At 55.7% G+C, this 16577-nt stretch overlaps 1 protein-coding gene across 2 annotated transcripts in view; it reads right to left on the bottom strand.

Annotated features, from left to right (window-relative positions):
* Positions 1–14634, bottom strand: part of RAMP1 (receptor activity modifying protein 1) — a 51557-nt gene extending 36923 nt beyond the window's left edge. Inside the window, exon 1 of one of the 2 annotated variants that reach the window (XM_036859062.1) lies at positions 14561–14634. In XM_036859062.1, the coding sequence (XP_036714957.1) occupies positions 14561–14612 (52 nt within the window). In that variant the 5' untranslated portion in view covers positions 14613–14634. Of the gene's footprint in view, positions 1–233; positions 359–14560 lie in introns of those variants that run through there. The other variant, XM_036859063.1, reaches the window with a different exon arrangement.
* Positions 14635–16577: the final 1943 nt, after the last annotated feature.

Here is a 16577-nt window from a genome sequence, read left to right as displayed (position 1 = left end):
TGTGGACTTGGGGAGGAGCAGGTGGACACTGGTGCTGGTGACAGGTAACAGAGCCGAGGGGCTGCCTTAATCAGAAGCGAAGGGCAGGCTGCCCTGGGGGCCGGGAAGGCAGGCCGGGCACAGGGGCCCCTCACAGGCAGGAGGACGGTGCTCTGTCCCCGCCCCGCCAAGAGCCTGAGGCGGGGTGGGGGGGGGCGCTGGCGGGGGCCCCGGGGCCTCTGCAGGGCACTCACCTCCTGCCAGAGCCTGTGCCCCTGGACGCCGGGCCAGAGTGCGCAAGAGCCGTCCCCTCCCAGCACCGCTGGTTCTCAGCACGGCGGGGACTGGTGGCCAGTGACAAGCACGCCGGGTCCGGGCAGGGTCGGAGGCTTGGGGTCGGGGAGGGCTGCGGTCGGAGGGAGCCACGACGAGGCCTCTCTGCTGTCCCGGGGGACGCGATGGCGGGGGCTCCACGCACCTCTCCAGGATCCCCGTGACGACCCCGCGCCCCTGGATTCCACGTCCGTCCCCCGACACGTGACGGGGTGGGAGGCTAACGAGCCCATTTACCTAATTTCGGTGACAGACTCCAGGCTGGACACATCTCGGCAGGGGGCCAAGCTAACAAAGTGACATTTCATAGCAGTAAAAGTACAACTCTGTGATTAGTTACAAATAAAATCCCGAACGCAGGGAACCCACGGCACACGGAAGTGGAGGTGAGGCCAGCGGCCCAAGCTGGAAGCAGCCTCGGGCTGCACCTGCCTGCGCGCTGAGGTGCCTCCTCCCGCACCCGCTGCCTGGAGGGTCCCACCGTCCCCCAGGCCTGGACAGGCAGGCTGGGTGCCTGGAAGCCGGTCAGATGGGGAGGACCCCCGGGGTTTGTAGCTCGAGAAGCCGGGAGTAACGGGAGCGGGGGGGGGGGGGGGAACGGGGAAGATGAAAGGCTGGCAAGAGGGAAAGCCCTTCGGAGGAGCCCCCAGGGGAGGACCCGCCCTCGACACCCTGGGAAGGGGCGCCCGGCTGGGGGTGAAGGAGTGAGGCTCCCGGGGCGCTCAGGGGGCCGGGGAGGGAGACGCAGGAGCCTCTGAAAGCCCTTGAGTTCACGCCGCTTCCCAACAGCCCGGGTGTGGCCCCCTCAGGGTCCACACGGCACGGCACGTGCACCCGAGGGCCAGCCGCGGGGAAGGGGCTGCTCCCCACCCCTGCCCTCTCAAGACCCCCCCGAGGAAGCCCACCTGCGGGGAGAGGAAGCGCCAGGGGCCGCAGGTAGCTCGGGGAGGCTTAGACACAGACGCACGGGGGAGCTGCAGCCTCACTCTGAAGGCCGGTCGCCCCCCCGTGTTCCCCCCCCTTCACTGCTCCTGGCATCCGCTCTGCGCTCCCCACCTGGACCACCCTTTCTGGCAAAGCTCAGGCTCAAATGTCGCCCGTCCTCCTCCCTAAGGTCCCAGCACCCCCCCCCCCCCCCCTCTGCATCTAGTGCCTTGTTTAGGGCTGGCGGAACCACTTTGCTGTCCTCTCCTCGCCCACTCTTTATGACTCACGTGGATGTCCTCCCTGGTACCCAGCGGCTCTGCACGTTAATATTTGTCAGGTGAACCAGATGGTGGCGCCCAGTGTACCAGTGGACATTCTGCGTGGGAGTGAAGCATGGTGCCTCGGACCGTCCCAAGGAGGGTCAGGAAGCGCGGCGGGCTCCCCTCCTGCTCTGGAAGGGCTGGTTTACAGCGAACGAAGATGAACGCGCATCTCAGGGCGCTGGGTGCTCGCGACAGAAAGCCATGGGCTGACGTGGGCACTGGAGAGATCTGATCTAAGGGAGCCGGGTGGCTCCCGAGTCCCTGGAAGGTCAGGGAAGCAGGGGCCCACCGGCCCCAGAGTTAGTGCGCGGGGTGGGTGGAGGGCCAGAGGCCGAGGGCCTGGTTGGAATGGGCTCCGAGGGACGTGTCCTCAGGCCACAGTCCCCCCGTGAGGGGGTCCCTCCCTGACACTAGGGTCGGCCTCCTGCTGCTGCCCCCTCCTCTGGGCTGCACACGTCCGGCAGCCACGTGCCCCCGCCCGGCCGGCTCAGGCCCTGAGCGGCCACCCTGCCCTTCGGCCTCAGGGGTCACACTCTAGCCCGCACGGGCTGTGCGCCGCCCTGCCCTGGGCTGGCTGCAGGGCCTGCCCTGTGGCCTTGACCCGGCCTGGCTCTGGGCTGGTCCCTGGGCGGCAGCTCCCACCTCTCTGTGAGCCACTGTCTGCCTCCCGAGGGCGGGACCTCTGCTCCTCGGAAACAGACACCCACACCCCGCTGCCCTTGTTCTCCTGCCCTGGGGGAGCCCAGAGCCTGGCTGCTCTCTTTGCGGTCGTTCCTGCAACTGGGACGAGGCTGGGCAAGCTGTCTGCGTGAATCTGGAAACCAGTTTCATTTCTAAGTAGAGGAGAATGACACTTAGATTTTTTTTTTAAAAAAGAGCCTGATGTGGTTTCTTTCATTGGAAAGAGAGGAAACGTTATGGTTTTAACACTGAATAAAGTTGCCCAAAGTTTTAAAACCAGCTGTTTGGGGCCAGATGGGTTCCAATCCTGTGTGACTGCAAACTTAATCATTCATAACTCATGTCTTGAAAAGGCCGAGTGCAAGGCTGCCAGGCAGACAGCAGCGAGTCGAGGCAGGACTTTCCCTGGCGTCGGCATCGTTCAGTTCAGCGAGCCTGGGGGCGCCTAGAGAAACAGCTGGAAAATGTCCCTGACGGGAGGAGAAATGGCAGTGAGATCCCTACGGCCATGTGCCCGGGGCCAGAAAGATGGGGCGGCAGGCTCCCCACGGGGGACCTCGGGGCTCTGGGGCATTTGGGTTTTCTAACGAGAGATGAGGGCCCAGAAGTGAGGACCTGATAGGTCTCATTTCATGCCTGTGCCCTTGGCCTGTGGCTGCACGTCTGCGGGACGGGCCCATCCTGCTGCCACGCATCCCACCCCACGTTTGCAGAGATGGAGCCGCAGACTCACACGGTCCTCCCAGAGCTGGGGTGACCGGTGGGAGGTGAGCCGAGGGAAGGGCACCTGCTGGGGGGCCTGCTCGTCAGAGTGACCGGCTGGGGGCTGAATTCAGAGCCCGTGAGCCTCCAGGGCCCCCAGCACACTGCCCACCCCCACCCCCAGGCCAGGCCCAGAGGAGGCCTCGCCACCTCTCGGCCACAGTTTCTTTCTCTGTGAAATGGGAACATCCCACACCAGGTGGGCAAACAGGGCTGGCTTCCAGAAGACGTGTTCACAGAATCAACCCCACCTCAAGACGAGTGGCCCTCCCTGTGGATTTGCAAACTGAGGGGCCCTTAGCGACTCACAGGAAGTGCCAGCCTGACCCCAGGGCCCAGCAGGGGTGATGGGAGGGGGCAGGAGGGGGAGGGGACAAAGGCATGGGACACTTCTGGAGGTGACGGATATACATGCTCACGGTCTTGAGTCCACGGGGGTGTATACCTATGCCAGAACCTTCCAAATGATACACTTTAAACATATTCAGTTTATTCTATGTCAATTAAACCTCAATAAAAACAATAAATCTGAAGGGAGTGTCAACAGTGGGTTATCTCTGAGTGGTGTAATTACAGATGATCTTTATTTTCTGCTTTATGCTTTTCTACATTTTCCACAGGTTAAAAGTATAATTTCTAAAATATTCTCTCTGTATTCTGTCCAGACCTTTTCCTAATAGCTATCAGAAAAATCCTTGCTTGTCATGTTCTTGCTGAATCACTTTTTGCTCACCCAGCTAGGGCCAGCAGGGTGAAAACCACCCACTTCCAGGACTCTCCTGGGTACAGCCACTTGGGAGCCAAATGCCCAGGCAGCTACATGCCTGGCCTGTCAGTGAATGCCCCAGAGGATGATGTAAACAGAACTTGGTTTGAACATGTTACCTTCAGCCTTTCTCAGTCTACTCTGGAAAAAGAAAACAAAAACCCAAACGACAAAATGAAAAAACAAGAACTCTGTGTGTCCAGTAAAATCTCCTACTCAACCCTCAAGGCCCAGCGAACCATCACCTCCTCTGCCCTGCTCAGCGCAGAGCCGTCTCTGACCGTGCATCGCGCCGTCTCCTAACCCTTGGTTAGCCACCGCGGCGCCTCGGAGACTGCGTCTCCTGCACACCCAGCGCCGGCCCTCAGCAGGCTTCTGGCTGACGGCACACTCACTGAAGGAGCAGATGTGCTGCGGCACACCGCACTCCTGGCCAGGGACAGCTCTCTTAACTTTCCAGGTCTGTTCTGGCTTCTAGAAAGCGCAGAGTGGTTTGGGCCTCAACCTGTCCTCAGCCAGCATCTTGTGAGATGCTTCTCTCTCCTCCCTGCTTAAATACTCTGTTGATTTCATCCCCTTCTGGAGGGTTTTGGGGACTGCGTAATGTGATACCAGGTCATATTTTGGTGCCTTAAGGTGCCTGTGTGTCTACCAAGAGCCACTGTCTGTATTCTCTTTGGAAGCAAGTTGGTATAAATGGATAGAATGCAGATCAGGCTCTAGATCGGTTACACATCAATTGCAAAAGGCCTGCTACTTCCCCTCCCACTGTCACATGCTGGGAAAGCCCCATCGAGGGTGGTGACAACTGCAGCTCACGTGGCCAGCTCCTGTCCTAAGCCCTCTACGGGCATTAGCTTATTTAATCCTTGCAAGTAATCAACAGGGCAGGTATTATTCTCCCATTTTACACATGGGGACAGAGGGGCCCTGAGAGGTTAGGTAACCTGCTCAGAGTCACACAGCCCAGGAGTGGTGGAGCTGGGGTGCAACCCCTGGCATGCTCATCTCAGACCACGTGGGAGAGATGGTGAGGGTGGCCACCTCAGTGCCAGAGACCCTGAAAGCAGCCCCAAAGGCTATAGATAATCGATGTCCGCTGAGGCTTTGAGAGCCTCGAACCAAGTCACCTCTGCAGGCTGGCTTCCCCAGGGCCACCTCCCCATGAGCGGCCTGGAGGGGTCTCACTGGAGAGGTGGGAGTCCCACGAGATGGATGCCTGGCCGTGTGTAGGTGCCCCGAAGAACACGAGGTCAAGCCAAGAGCCAACGGCCGAGCTGCCTCTCCTCCCGGCACCGGGGCCTCCTAGTCCCAGGGGACCAGCACTTTCTATCTGAGCAGGTACAGCCGACTCAAGCCCATTGCTCCCACTAAAATCACTGGTGTCCTTAAGGAGCACGTGGTGCCCTCAGAGAAAAGCAAAAGGATTTTCATGATTTTAGAAACTAACTTCAACATCTCACTTGTTAAGGGAGTCTACCTTTGCATGATTTTCTGACACGCAGATGAATCGCCGCACAGCGACTGGAGAAGCACGTCCCAGCGACCTTACCGACAGGGGCTGGGCCACGAGAGCCTGGAGACGACCTCTCCAGAGGATGGAGAGCCTGGGGCCCAAGCGAGGAGCTCCCCAGCCCATCCGAGTGCCCATTCCTGCCGCCCGCGAGTCGGGTTCTCCTGAACCGGCTCCATCGGTCACCACGCTCCATCGTTGGTGGGCCGGAGGGCCCCTGTGCCAGCCCCTGAGTGGGTGCCGTGGTCCCTCCAGCATTCCCCACGTGGCCCCTGGGCGTCTCCCCACTGCCAGGCTCCGTCACACTGAACTTCCTCTAGAGCGAAAGCCCTTCAGCTTCCCCTGAGCTCTTCCTCTCCCGTCTCTGTTCCACCTAACGCCCTCTCTCTGCAGGAGGTCAGCTGGTCCAGCTCGCCCCCTGTCCCAGGATGCTCTCCATGCCTGGCAAGGGTAATTCCCGCCCTTGCCACCCTCTGAGCAGCCAGTCAAGGGCTGAGAGAGAGGAGGACCAGGGGCCCTTCCATTTCCCCCTCAAGCAGCAACTTGCTCCAACGAAGCTCTCACCTAGAAGATTCTCCTGACTGTCACCTGATTTTGATCCTTGTGGTCAGCCTGCAGACCCACCGGCCCCTTGCTCTGGCCCAGGGATGCTGCTTCTCCTCCTCCCTCCCCTCCTTGAAGTGCCTGCTCTGTGCTGGATGTGGGAGGACCTGTCAATGTGTCCCCTGAATCCACGAGAAAATAGGATGCTAAATCAGATCAAACACCTAAGCGATGCAGAATAACATCCAAAAGGTGGGCAGTGGAGTCACACAAATGTAAGACCAAAAAATAATAAAGCACAGTATCATCCCTGACAAAGTTGAATTCCACCTGGAAAGAAATAAAGGGCATCCCACACCCATCAGGACAGCTACCATCAAAAAACCAGGAAAGAACAAGTGCTGGTGAGGATGTGGAGAATCAGAACCCTTGTGCACCGTTGGTGGGACTGTAAAATGGCAGTTACTGTGGAAAACAGTATAGCAGTTCCTCAAAATAGTAAATATAGAACTACCATATGATCCAGCAATTCCACTTCTGGGTATTTACTAAAGAAAATTGAAAACAGGGTCTCTAAGAGATACTTGCACACCTGTGTTCATAGCAGCGTTATTCACAATAGCCAGAAGGTGGACGCAATCCAGGTGTCATCGATAGATGAATGGATAAACAAAATGTGGTATATACACAGGAGGGAACATTATTCAGCCTTAAAAAAGAAGGAAATTGTGACACATGCCATAGCATGAATGAACCTTGAAGACACTATGCTAAGTGAAAGAAGCCAGTCACAAAAAGACAAATACTATATGATTCCAATTCACGTGAGGTACTTACAGGAGTCAGAATCAGAGAGACAGAAAGTAGAAAGGTGGTTGCCAGGGGCTGGGGGAAGGGGATGGGGAGTTAGTGCTTCATGGGCAGAGTAACGTTTTGGGAAGATGTAAAAGTTCTGGAGGTGGATGGTGCCAATGACTGCAGGACAATGTGAATAGCCTCAATGCCACAGAACTGTAACTTAAAATGGTTAAGATGGTCAATTTTATATGTATTCTACCACAATTAAAAGTAAAAAAATAAAATTAAAAAAACAATAAAGAGGACACAGAAGGTTATGCTATAAGAACCCCTCACGTGGACGTGCCTGGCAGGGATTAGGTGTGTGAATTCCGCACTGTCCCAGTGGCACAGAGCGTGCGGGAACTCAGCGGCAGAAAACTGAGTCAGAGAAGCAGCGTGGGGCTGAAGCACAGCGCTCACAGCCCTGACACAGCTGGGAGGCTACGATGAGGAAGGATACGCACGTAATATAGTTTAAGATGATGGCTAGAATCAACACATAAAAACTCCACACTCGGGAGTTCCCTGGCGGTCCAGGGGTTAGGACTCGGTGCTTGCGCTGCTGAGGGCCCGCGGTTTGATCCCTGGTCGGGGAACTAGGATCCTGCAAGCTGCTCAGCACGGCCAAAAGACAAACAAACAAACAAAACTCCACACTCTTCTTGTGGGTTTAGGGGCCTTTTACAAAAGGGAAATTCTGCAAGGCCCAGAAGGATTCCTTCACGCACGCTAAGCCGTGGTGGTGGTGGTCTACAACTGCTGCCTGACCACAGTGTCGGGGGAGAAACCAAAAGGCTGAGTCACTGGGGTTGTTAAAAACTTGCTTCCAAATAAGTCATATTTTAAGAGGATATAAAACCCACAAAGACAGAAAATCAAGAAAATATTAACAACGGGCACAAGACAGAAAGAAACTCAGGGGATGCAGCCATGATGCCCAAGAACAAGTTTCATTCCTGAAAAAGGGAGAACAAAAACAAATGGATTTGGCATTCAAGGGAAATGAACTGCTTCTTCTGGGGGTAGGGGAGGGGTCTAATAACAGAGATAAATCACTGTCTCTTCTGATCGAGAGATGACAGGAAAATGCCAATTCACAACACTGGACCAGAAATGGCAAACATATGTCCACAGATACAGTGGGAAATAGAAAAATAAGATACGTACCTATATTAATGATATATTGGATAAAATGGACAAGTTCACAGGAAAATGTGAAACATTATCACCATAAGAAATAGGAAACCCAAGAGGACCAAGACCCACGAAAGACACTGAAAACGTTCTCAGTTATCTTCCCTGCCAAACAGGGCCCCACTCGATGGTTCTGCAAGTGAAAATGAAGATCCTTCAGGTCCTGGAGGACCTCTTTTGGGAAGAAACCCCAGTGCTGTTAATAAAACCCACCAAAGAAAGTGCAGAGCACTCTCACTTAGGAATAGCAAAGCATAAGTCAGAATAAGCAGTGGGCAACAGACTCCCAAGTCTGCTGAAAGGCAGCACAAGGACCCAAGGAACACTCCATTCATCCCAGAAATGCAGGAAGATTCACACTGGCGAACCCCCTCTCCACCTGGGGCCCCATTTCCCCAGTGCCAGCAGCCCGCCCCTCAAGGAGGGAATTCAGAGCTCTGCATGCTGCCAAGGACGAAATGATTCTTCCTTAACATCATAAAAGAGTATTTCACACATGGAAAGAAGACTCATTCTCTATCCCTTCCCCTCCCCGTCCCTAGCAAAGATAAAATAAAATTAAAAAAGCATCTTGCCCAAAGGAGAAAGACTGAAGGTTTGAGGCCCTGTTGCCCTCAGCCAGGAATGAAGGGAGGCAGCTGCGGCCACACCCCCTACTCAGCAGAGAGTCACCCTCCAACCCAGCTGGAGCAGGGAACCAAGAGGGTCAACATGGGGAGGAGGTGATCACCCGTCCTTACAGATGATCTAATGATCTATCTGAAAAAGCCAAGGGGGAGAAGAACGAAAACAAAACAAGAAGCTGGCACTGTTAGAAACCACCACGCGCACCAAGACGGCCAAGCGTAAAACAAATGCACAAAAAAGGAGCTTATGTTCCAGCAACGACCAGATAGAAGATAAATTGGGGGAGATATCCCAGTCATAGTAGCAGCCAAAAAACACAAGATTTCTAGAAATTGAACAAGTAATCTGCAGGAGAAAAGGAATCCTGTGGGTGGGGTGGAGGACAGACTGCTGTTTCCTGAACAGGTGGTCTTGTTAAAATCCTCCCAGATCAATCAACAAATCAGGGCAATCACCATTTAAATCCCAACAGCCATTTAGCTAGAAAATCAGCAGACATTCCAGATGAATCAAAGACCTGCATGTCTAAAACCCTGGCATGCCGGAGGAAACCCTCAGTAGGCACGCACTCTGGTTGAGCCCTCTCTGCATCTTCTCAGAGGACCTGACCTTCTCCAGGTTGCACTAGCTGTCACCTCTTCCACACTCGCCCCCGCCAACTGCCCTCCCCAGACTCTGTCTCAGCCTCTCCTCGGCCTCGGCCTCCCCTCCCCGGCCTCCCTCGGGAGCCTGTGCCCCACCTGCATCCACACCCCCGGGGCCATCCCTTCTATCCGAGGCTCTCACACCATCTTGACACGGATGCCGCCCCAGACGTCTCTCCCAGCCACACTTCTTCTGTGCCCTGCAGACACCTGCCTACTTGCCACCATCCCTGAGTGTCCAAGGGGACGTGTCACCCAACGTGGCTGCTGTGGATAGGGTCGCCAGCTTTAGCAAATAAAACTACAGGACGCCCAGTTAAACTTGAATGGCAGATAAACGAGTTCTTTTTAGTATAAGTATGTCCCAAATATTGCTTGAGACACTCTTATACTAAAACGCTTTGTCGCTTCACTGACACGGAATTTAACCGGGGGCCCTGTGACTTCCTGGAAGCCTCGGCCGTGATGCTGGAGCTGTCCGGCCTCTGCCCGCTAGGTGCCCAGCTGTTCTGCATTCCTCGCTGCTGCCTCCCTTCCCACGCCCGAGCCCTCTGTCCACCTGTGGAACCCTCTGGAGCCTCTCCACTCCTTCCAGCTCAGCCCCACCTTCCCTCGCCCTGTCTCCCACGCCCAGCCCCCGCCCAGCCCCCGCTGGGCTCTGGCACAGCAACCCAGGGCTCTTTAAACCATGTGTTCCATCTCGTCACCGCGTTTAATATCCTCCAGGTCTGCCTGTTGCCCTTGCAATGAAATCTGAACTGCTCCCCTTGGCCCAGAGGATCGGGTCCTCCTGCAGCTTGGCTCAAAGCCCTCTTCCCCTCATGCTTCCATCACAAAGGCTTCTGGAAAGTTCCAAGAACCAAGGCCTTTGCATAACTGTTCTTGTGCTCTGGAGAGCTCTTCCCGACCCCCTGGGGCTTGAGATCAGGGACCCCGCCGCCCGCGGCTTACTTCTTTCTGCAGATGGCACCCTTCGCGTTCGTGGCTCAACGGGAGCACGGCTTCTCAGCCTTGGCACCATGGGCGTTTTGTGCTGGACCCTTCTTCGTGTGGGGCTGCAGCGGGCAGCCCCCAGCACTAGGCTGTGTAGTGGCACCCCTGGCTTCTACCTACTAGAAGCCCCTTCCAGGCCTGACACCCTGGGGCCCACTTGTGCTCTGCACCAGGTAGAAGTTACCAGGAGAAACTAGTGCCTCCCCGATGCTCCCTTATCTGCTCCTCCGCCCAGCCCGCAGCCATCCTTCCTCTCGCAAATGGACCCTGGAATCTTCTGGAGGCAATAAAGGCACATGCAGAGAGGACCAACCTGGGTGTCAGTGTCACCAAGTTTCTGTTACCTGACTACGCCTTTCAGGCCTCTTCCCCCGTAACACGGGTTTGCTATGTGATACGTGAACTGCTTTCATTCCAGCCGACAATTGGCCTGAGTCTGTGACAGTAAGGCAGGCGTTATCATTCAGTCATTTGCTGGGTAAATTGCTGCCTTTGGGCCTCCCAGGTGAGGTCTGGCTCAGGAGAACCCTTCCTGGTGAGCCTGTCGGGTGTCGGGGTGCAGAGCCCAGGGGAGCAGGGTGGGCGCCGCCCAGCTTGGCCGCGGAGGGCAGAGGGATGCGGGCCAGGTCTCTGGTCCCACAGAATCGACCGTGGGAACTGCACCCGGGAGGGAGGGCGCAATCGTGGAGGGAAATAAAGGAGACACTGTGAGGCCTAATGAGGAATAAATAAGAACGGATTGGCTGTGATGCAACGCTCGGGCCCACGGGGTCCCCTGCTCCCCTGCCGAGACTTGGCAGTGGATCCTGCTCCAGTGAAGCTGCTTAGAGTCTGTGTTTTGAACGATGACTGAAGTGATGTCTTTCGATGTCAAAGAAAATACTAAAATAAAACAATCTTAGGGAAAAAACTTTTTTCTCCACCGACAACAATACCGTCATTATGTTACAAAGAATAAGTTCTTGTTTAGGTTGGGAGCCTCCTCTTGCCGCTGTGTTGACATAACCCTCCTCGCTAAGAACAAACACGTTCTCTAGAAATGTTACCCAGACCCAAGGTCATCCATCCTGGAGCAGGGAGGGCTGGTGCCAAGGACATCCCTGTAGGGGCTCCGTGTGTGTTGTGTGTGTGTGTGTGTGTGTGGAGGGCTGGTGGCTGGGGCCTGGGGACAGGACCGAGCCCCATCAGCATCGTGTTTTTCTCCATTTGCCAGGAAGAAAGTGCAGAGCAGGGGCGGGTGGGCACAGGGCCAGGGTAGGTGCTAAGGCCACAGCAGCCGCCCCATCTCCCCTTCACCCCTCCTAAGGCTGCAGCATCTCCTCCTCGGGTCTTCCCGGAGTCCCCAGCAGAGCAAGAGGCTCTTGGGCAGGGATCCCACAGCCCTCAGGCGTGTGCCCTTTTCAGAGCCCCGTGAGCCTCTGCCACATATCAGGCACTGTTCTGCAAGGGACACGCCTGGCTCAGATGTGATGGGGTTACAGGATTGAGAAGTTCACCTCTCGGGGCTCAATCTAGGCTCAGTCAGGCTCAATCAGGAGAGGTCTTGTCTGCCTCTGTCGGCTTGGACAGGTGCCCCACTCCCAGTCCCCCGAGGTTCCTGGGATGGGATCTGTCTGGCACCCGGCACTCACATCCAGCCGAGAGGAGAGAGTCAGAAGGCTCCAGGAGAAGACGGATTGTTCAGCCTGGGTCCCGTGCTCCTCCCTGAGATGATCCTGGGGGGCGGGCTGGGGCCAGGGCCCACTGAGTGGGGAGCCCTCCGTGCCAGGTGGACCTCGGGAGAGACGGGCTCTGTGCCCGAAGGAGTGGGATGCTGGTGGCCAAACCCGCGGGGCTGCAGGGTCGGCAGCTCAGCATCTTCACTGGAATTCACACCACATGGGGCGCCCACATCGCACACTCTGCCAGACAGCACTTCTGAGTAGAAGCTGTGAAACTGCTTCATTCTGGGAGAAAAAAATCAGGAGGAACAGACTTTCCGAACTAGCTATTTGCCTTAAGTAAGGATTCCACCTACAACATTTCCTTGACGTGTTGCTCCCGCCACTTCCAATGAGGGCACAAACATCTCTCAACAGCCCTGGCCCGGGACTGATACTACGCACGCCGACTGGCACGCGCCTGTGGAAGGAAGACAAAACCCAGAAACTTCTCCCTGCACCTGAACAGAACAGAGAGGGTAAGAAACAAACACACCAGGTCGATTAGCAAAAAGAATCCTTCCGACTTGGACTCCAGGATTAGAACCGCCTCCAGACGTAAAACAGCACGGTAATCTGCAGTAGTCACGTCGACTGCATTTCCTGTGATGCCCCGGTTGGTTCCAAACAGTTATACTTCCATTTATACAGACTCACATATTTCAATAAATATAGCAGCCTTGCAAGAAAACCCCCAACCGCCCCCAGCATGCCAGGGAAGGTGCGTGTTTCCCAGGACAGATGACAGATGAGTTCGTAGAGGACAGTGTCAGCCAGCCCTCCTGAGTAAAGGTGGACTCATAAAAACAGCTTACAATGAAGTCATCATAGACTAACTCTGGGTCCTCTGGAAATGCCCTTCTTTTCTGATTGATGAAAAATAAGAAATGCCACCTTGTTTTTCTGGGTAGCAAAATCTACATCACCAAGGAGATCTAGCTCACGTCACCACTTGGGAAGAAAACTGTGTGCTCCTGTAATTCTTCTAATTACCGCTGGGCTCCAATGACACTAATTAACGGATAACCTCATAAAGTTGTGTTTCTTTTTCCAAGATATAACATTAGCCAGACCTTTCAGAATAATGTTAAGATTCTAGGATTTTGAACTTCCACCAGAACATGTATTATTTTCTTGGTAAACAAGGAAGGTCTTTATATGTGACCGTGAAATAGTGTTTTATTTATACAAGCTTTAGAGGGTGCAGTTTCTGGACAGCAGTAAAGAACATTTATTTGTTTATTTACGTTTAAGAAATGAGCCAACCTGGCTCTCTAACTTGCTAAAACAGAAATGTTCATTTCTTAGGAAACTAAAACAGTAAGTTCCACGTCAAGCCCATAGATCCTAATGCAAAAGAAGAGAATAATATTATTATAAGACTGGACCGGGCTTCCCTGGTGGCACAGTGGTTGAGAATACGCCTGCCAATGCAGGGGACACGGGTTCGAGCCCTGGTCCGGGAAGATCCCACATGCTGCGGAGCAACTAAGCCTGTGCACCACAACTACTGAGCCTGAGCTCTAGAGCCTGTGAGCCACAACTACTGAGGCTGCGTGCTGCAACTACTGAAGCCCGCGCGCCTAGATCCTGTGCTCCACAACAAAAAGCCACAGCAATGAGAAGCCCGCGCACCGCAACGAAGAGTAGCCCCCGCTCGCCACAACTAGAGAAAGACCGCGCGCAGCAACGAAGACCCAACACGGCCAAAAATAAATAAAATAAATAAATTTATTAAAAAAAAAAAAAAAAAGACTGGGCTTTTCACATAGCTTCAGCCGAAACACTTATGTGGCAAGATCAGCTTTCAGATTACACCCTACTGAAGCAGATACTAAGGGTTTTAGGCAGATCCAACACTCCTTGGCGAATAGGGAGATTGGAATTGCAGCCCCTCTCGTCCCAGACAAGCCCCATGGCCCCAAGCTGCTTCTCCAGCAGCTACAAAGCAGTGTGGTGTCACCCCTTCACGGAGGGGCACCTCGCGGCAGGTGCTTCAAACCGGCATCATCTGTTCGGCAGCCAGGACTCAGGTTTCCCAGGGCTACTGGATTCTTTCACTCTAAAAGACCTATTTAGTTTTTATTAAAAGGTAACTAACTAAATACACGAAATGAGTCCAGCAGTTAAAGCAGTTTAGGAAGGTTGCTTAGCATTTTGTGAAAACATTGTGGACAGGGAAGTGAAGATGACAATTTCTCGTGAAATTTTGCTAAGGCTGGTGCAGGTTCCTGTCACCACGGGGTTTCCATCTACAGTCTCTCAAAACAGAAAGCCGAGCGTGTCCCGCCACCTCACCAAGGGTCCCTCTTTGAACTTCTATTAGCCAGAAGTGACAAGTCAACAACAAACAACAACAAGCGGTGGAGATGTCCCCGAAGAGGACAAAGAACATCTGCAAAGGAGGCTTATTGGCACATCAGCAACTGCTGGCCGTGACAGTCAGATTTTCAGTTTTAACTAATTTTCTAGGTAAACGGCCCGTGGTCTGATTCCGAAACCCTGAAACGGTCGCACCCGCAGCGCAGAGCCGGGAGCAGAGGTGCGGGAAGGGGGCCGCGCGGCCGCCGTTTCCTCCTGAGCCGAGCGCTCCCGTGGGGCCGGGGTGGGGGGGAAGCGCCCGCCGCTCCAGAGCCCGCGACGCCTCCGAAGCCGCCCGTTCCCCCGAGGGAGGCGCCGCCCGCGGCCCCGTCCCGAGCCGGAGCCGGGGTGGCCGGGACGCCCGCCCTACTCACCCAGGAGCAGCCAGAGGCCGCGCCGCGGGAGGCCGCGCAGGCCCCGGGCCATGTCCGCAGCCGAGTCCGCCCGCCGCGCGCCCCGCCGAGGACTGAGCCCGCCGGGCGGCGCGCCGGGGGCGGGGGCGGGAGCGGAGCGGAGCGGGCGGAGGCGGCGGCAGTGCGGCCCGCCGGGGATGGGGGGCGCCGGGACCCAAAGGGACGGCCGACAGCGGGGGAGCCGGGCTCGCCAGCACCTGCCGGCCGGGGCGCCGGGGCGGAGGCTGAACCTGCGAGGCGACCCGGCCCTCGGCGAGTAGCCCTGAGAGCGCGGAGCGAGCGCGGGGCCGGGACCCTTCCCGGGCGAGCGCACACCCGGGCTCCGGGGGACGCTCCTGCAGTGTTTGACAAACAAGACACTTGATTAACTAGGGCGGCTCTTCTAGACAGGGCATCTCCATGTCAACCCGGGCACCATCCCTCCTCCTCTCCCTGGGTTACAACCGCCCACTCCTACCTCGGGGGTCTGCTTTGCAAAAGGCCAAGGCCACCCTTGCCCATCCACCTCTCCCAAGGTGCAGGCACTGGGGATCCAGAGAGGACAAAACCAGTCCCAGGGCCTGGGGAGACTCAGAGTAACCAAAAAAGGACCCACAGGTCCAATGAGGAACTGGAAAGACAAGATGAGGAAGAGGGTGCGGGCGCAGGGGAGGCGGTGCACGGAGGCCGAGGCTGGAGGGAAGAGGGCTCTTGGGGGCACAGAAAGGTGGCCCTGGTGGACTTGCTGCCTAGAATGGGTGGTGAGAGGCAGAGGAGGCTGGGAAGGCCTCGTTCTGACTCTGAACTTGTGTAAAAAGAGAAGGGCTCCCTAGGGTGACACATGAGAGCCCCGGGAAGCCTGAGGAAGCGCAGATTTCCCCAGCTTGCTTGCTCAGACCTGACCTGGGAGGCATCAGCCCAGCATAGCTGAGCTGACCTGGGCTCTCCAAGCTCTTCTGCTGGCTGGATTCACCTTGCAGTGGTTGCTTCTTGTGACAAACTATTCCAAGAACTCTGAGCAATTGAGTAAACTTATGCTCATGCTAAGGAATCAGCCACTGCCCTAGGGAGGAGGAAGAATCACTAGCCCGAGAGCAACTCACATCTTTGCGGCTGAAGCTTCATACAGGTAGCAGAGTGCCTAGTGCAGGACTCTGTGGTCAGCCCGTGTGGGCGGACTCAGCACTTCCCTCTGCTGAGTGAAAGGCAACAGGGCCACCTGCTGTCAGCTCAGAGAACAGGCGGCAGCGGACAGCCAGGTGGTTGGGAGGGCACTCAGGGCCAGCATGCCTACAGCCTGGGGGTCCCAAGTGTCCTGACAGGGTCTGTGTCAGATGGTGGCGGAGGCCACGTGCGCTCTTGACTTGAGTAGCCCCTCTTCCCAGACCTTAGGAGGATACACCCCAGTGGGTGGCCTGGCCTCTCTCACTTCATTCATTTAAGAAACATCTGAGTCCCAACTGTGTGCAAGACTGTGCTGCATAAACAAGGCAGGTCCTGCGCTTCAGTTGGATCTAGTGAGGAACATCCAGAAAATCTAAGTAACATGAATGCTGTGATACAGGAACCACACGTATGGGGCCTGGTGTGCCTGGCTCAGCTGCAGTGTTAAGAAGCCTTGAGGGCTGGGTGGAGGAGTGTGTAAGGGGCTGCAGGCCAAAGTAAAGAGCCAGTGACCGGGGACCAGGCCAGGTGGGAAAGGCATGGTTACGGGACATGAGTGGGGCCCAGCCCAACCCTGTGAACCCTATACTGGGGACAGCCAGTCACTGGTTAGGGAGAAGAGCGGGCATCTCTGCTGCTCTCAGACTCGCCCTCCACTCACCCTTTTGAGTCACCCTTTCCACCCTTGGTCTGTGGGCCTCTCTGCATCTTCTTATGGTCAGCTCCTTCTTCATTACCCCAGGTACCTTCATTAACCTGGGACCCCATTGGGGTCAGCAGGAGCCATTCTTTGCAACATGTTCTTTGAGGCTCAACTGCAACAGGAGGCATGGTC

Source organism: Balaenoptera musculus, chromosome 7 (assembly GCF_009873245.2).
Source record: "Balaenoptera musculus isolate JJ_BM4_2016_0621 chromosome 7, mBalMus1.pri.v3, whole genome shotgun sequence".
Lineage (NCBI taxonomy): Eukaryota > Metazoa > Chordata > Mammalia > Artiodactyla > Balaenopteridae > Balaenoptera > Balaenoptera musculus.
This window is presented reverse-complemented; position numbering and strand designations above follow the sequence as displayed.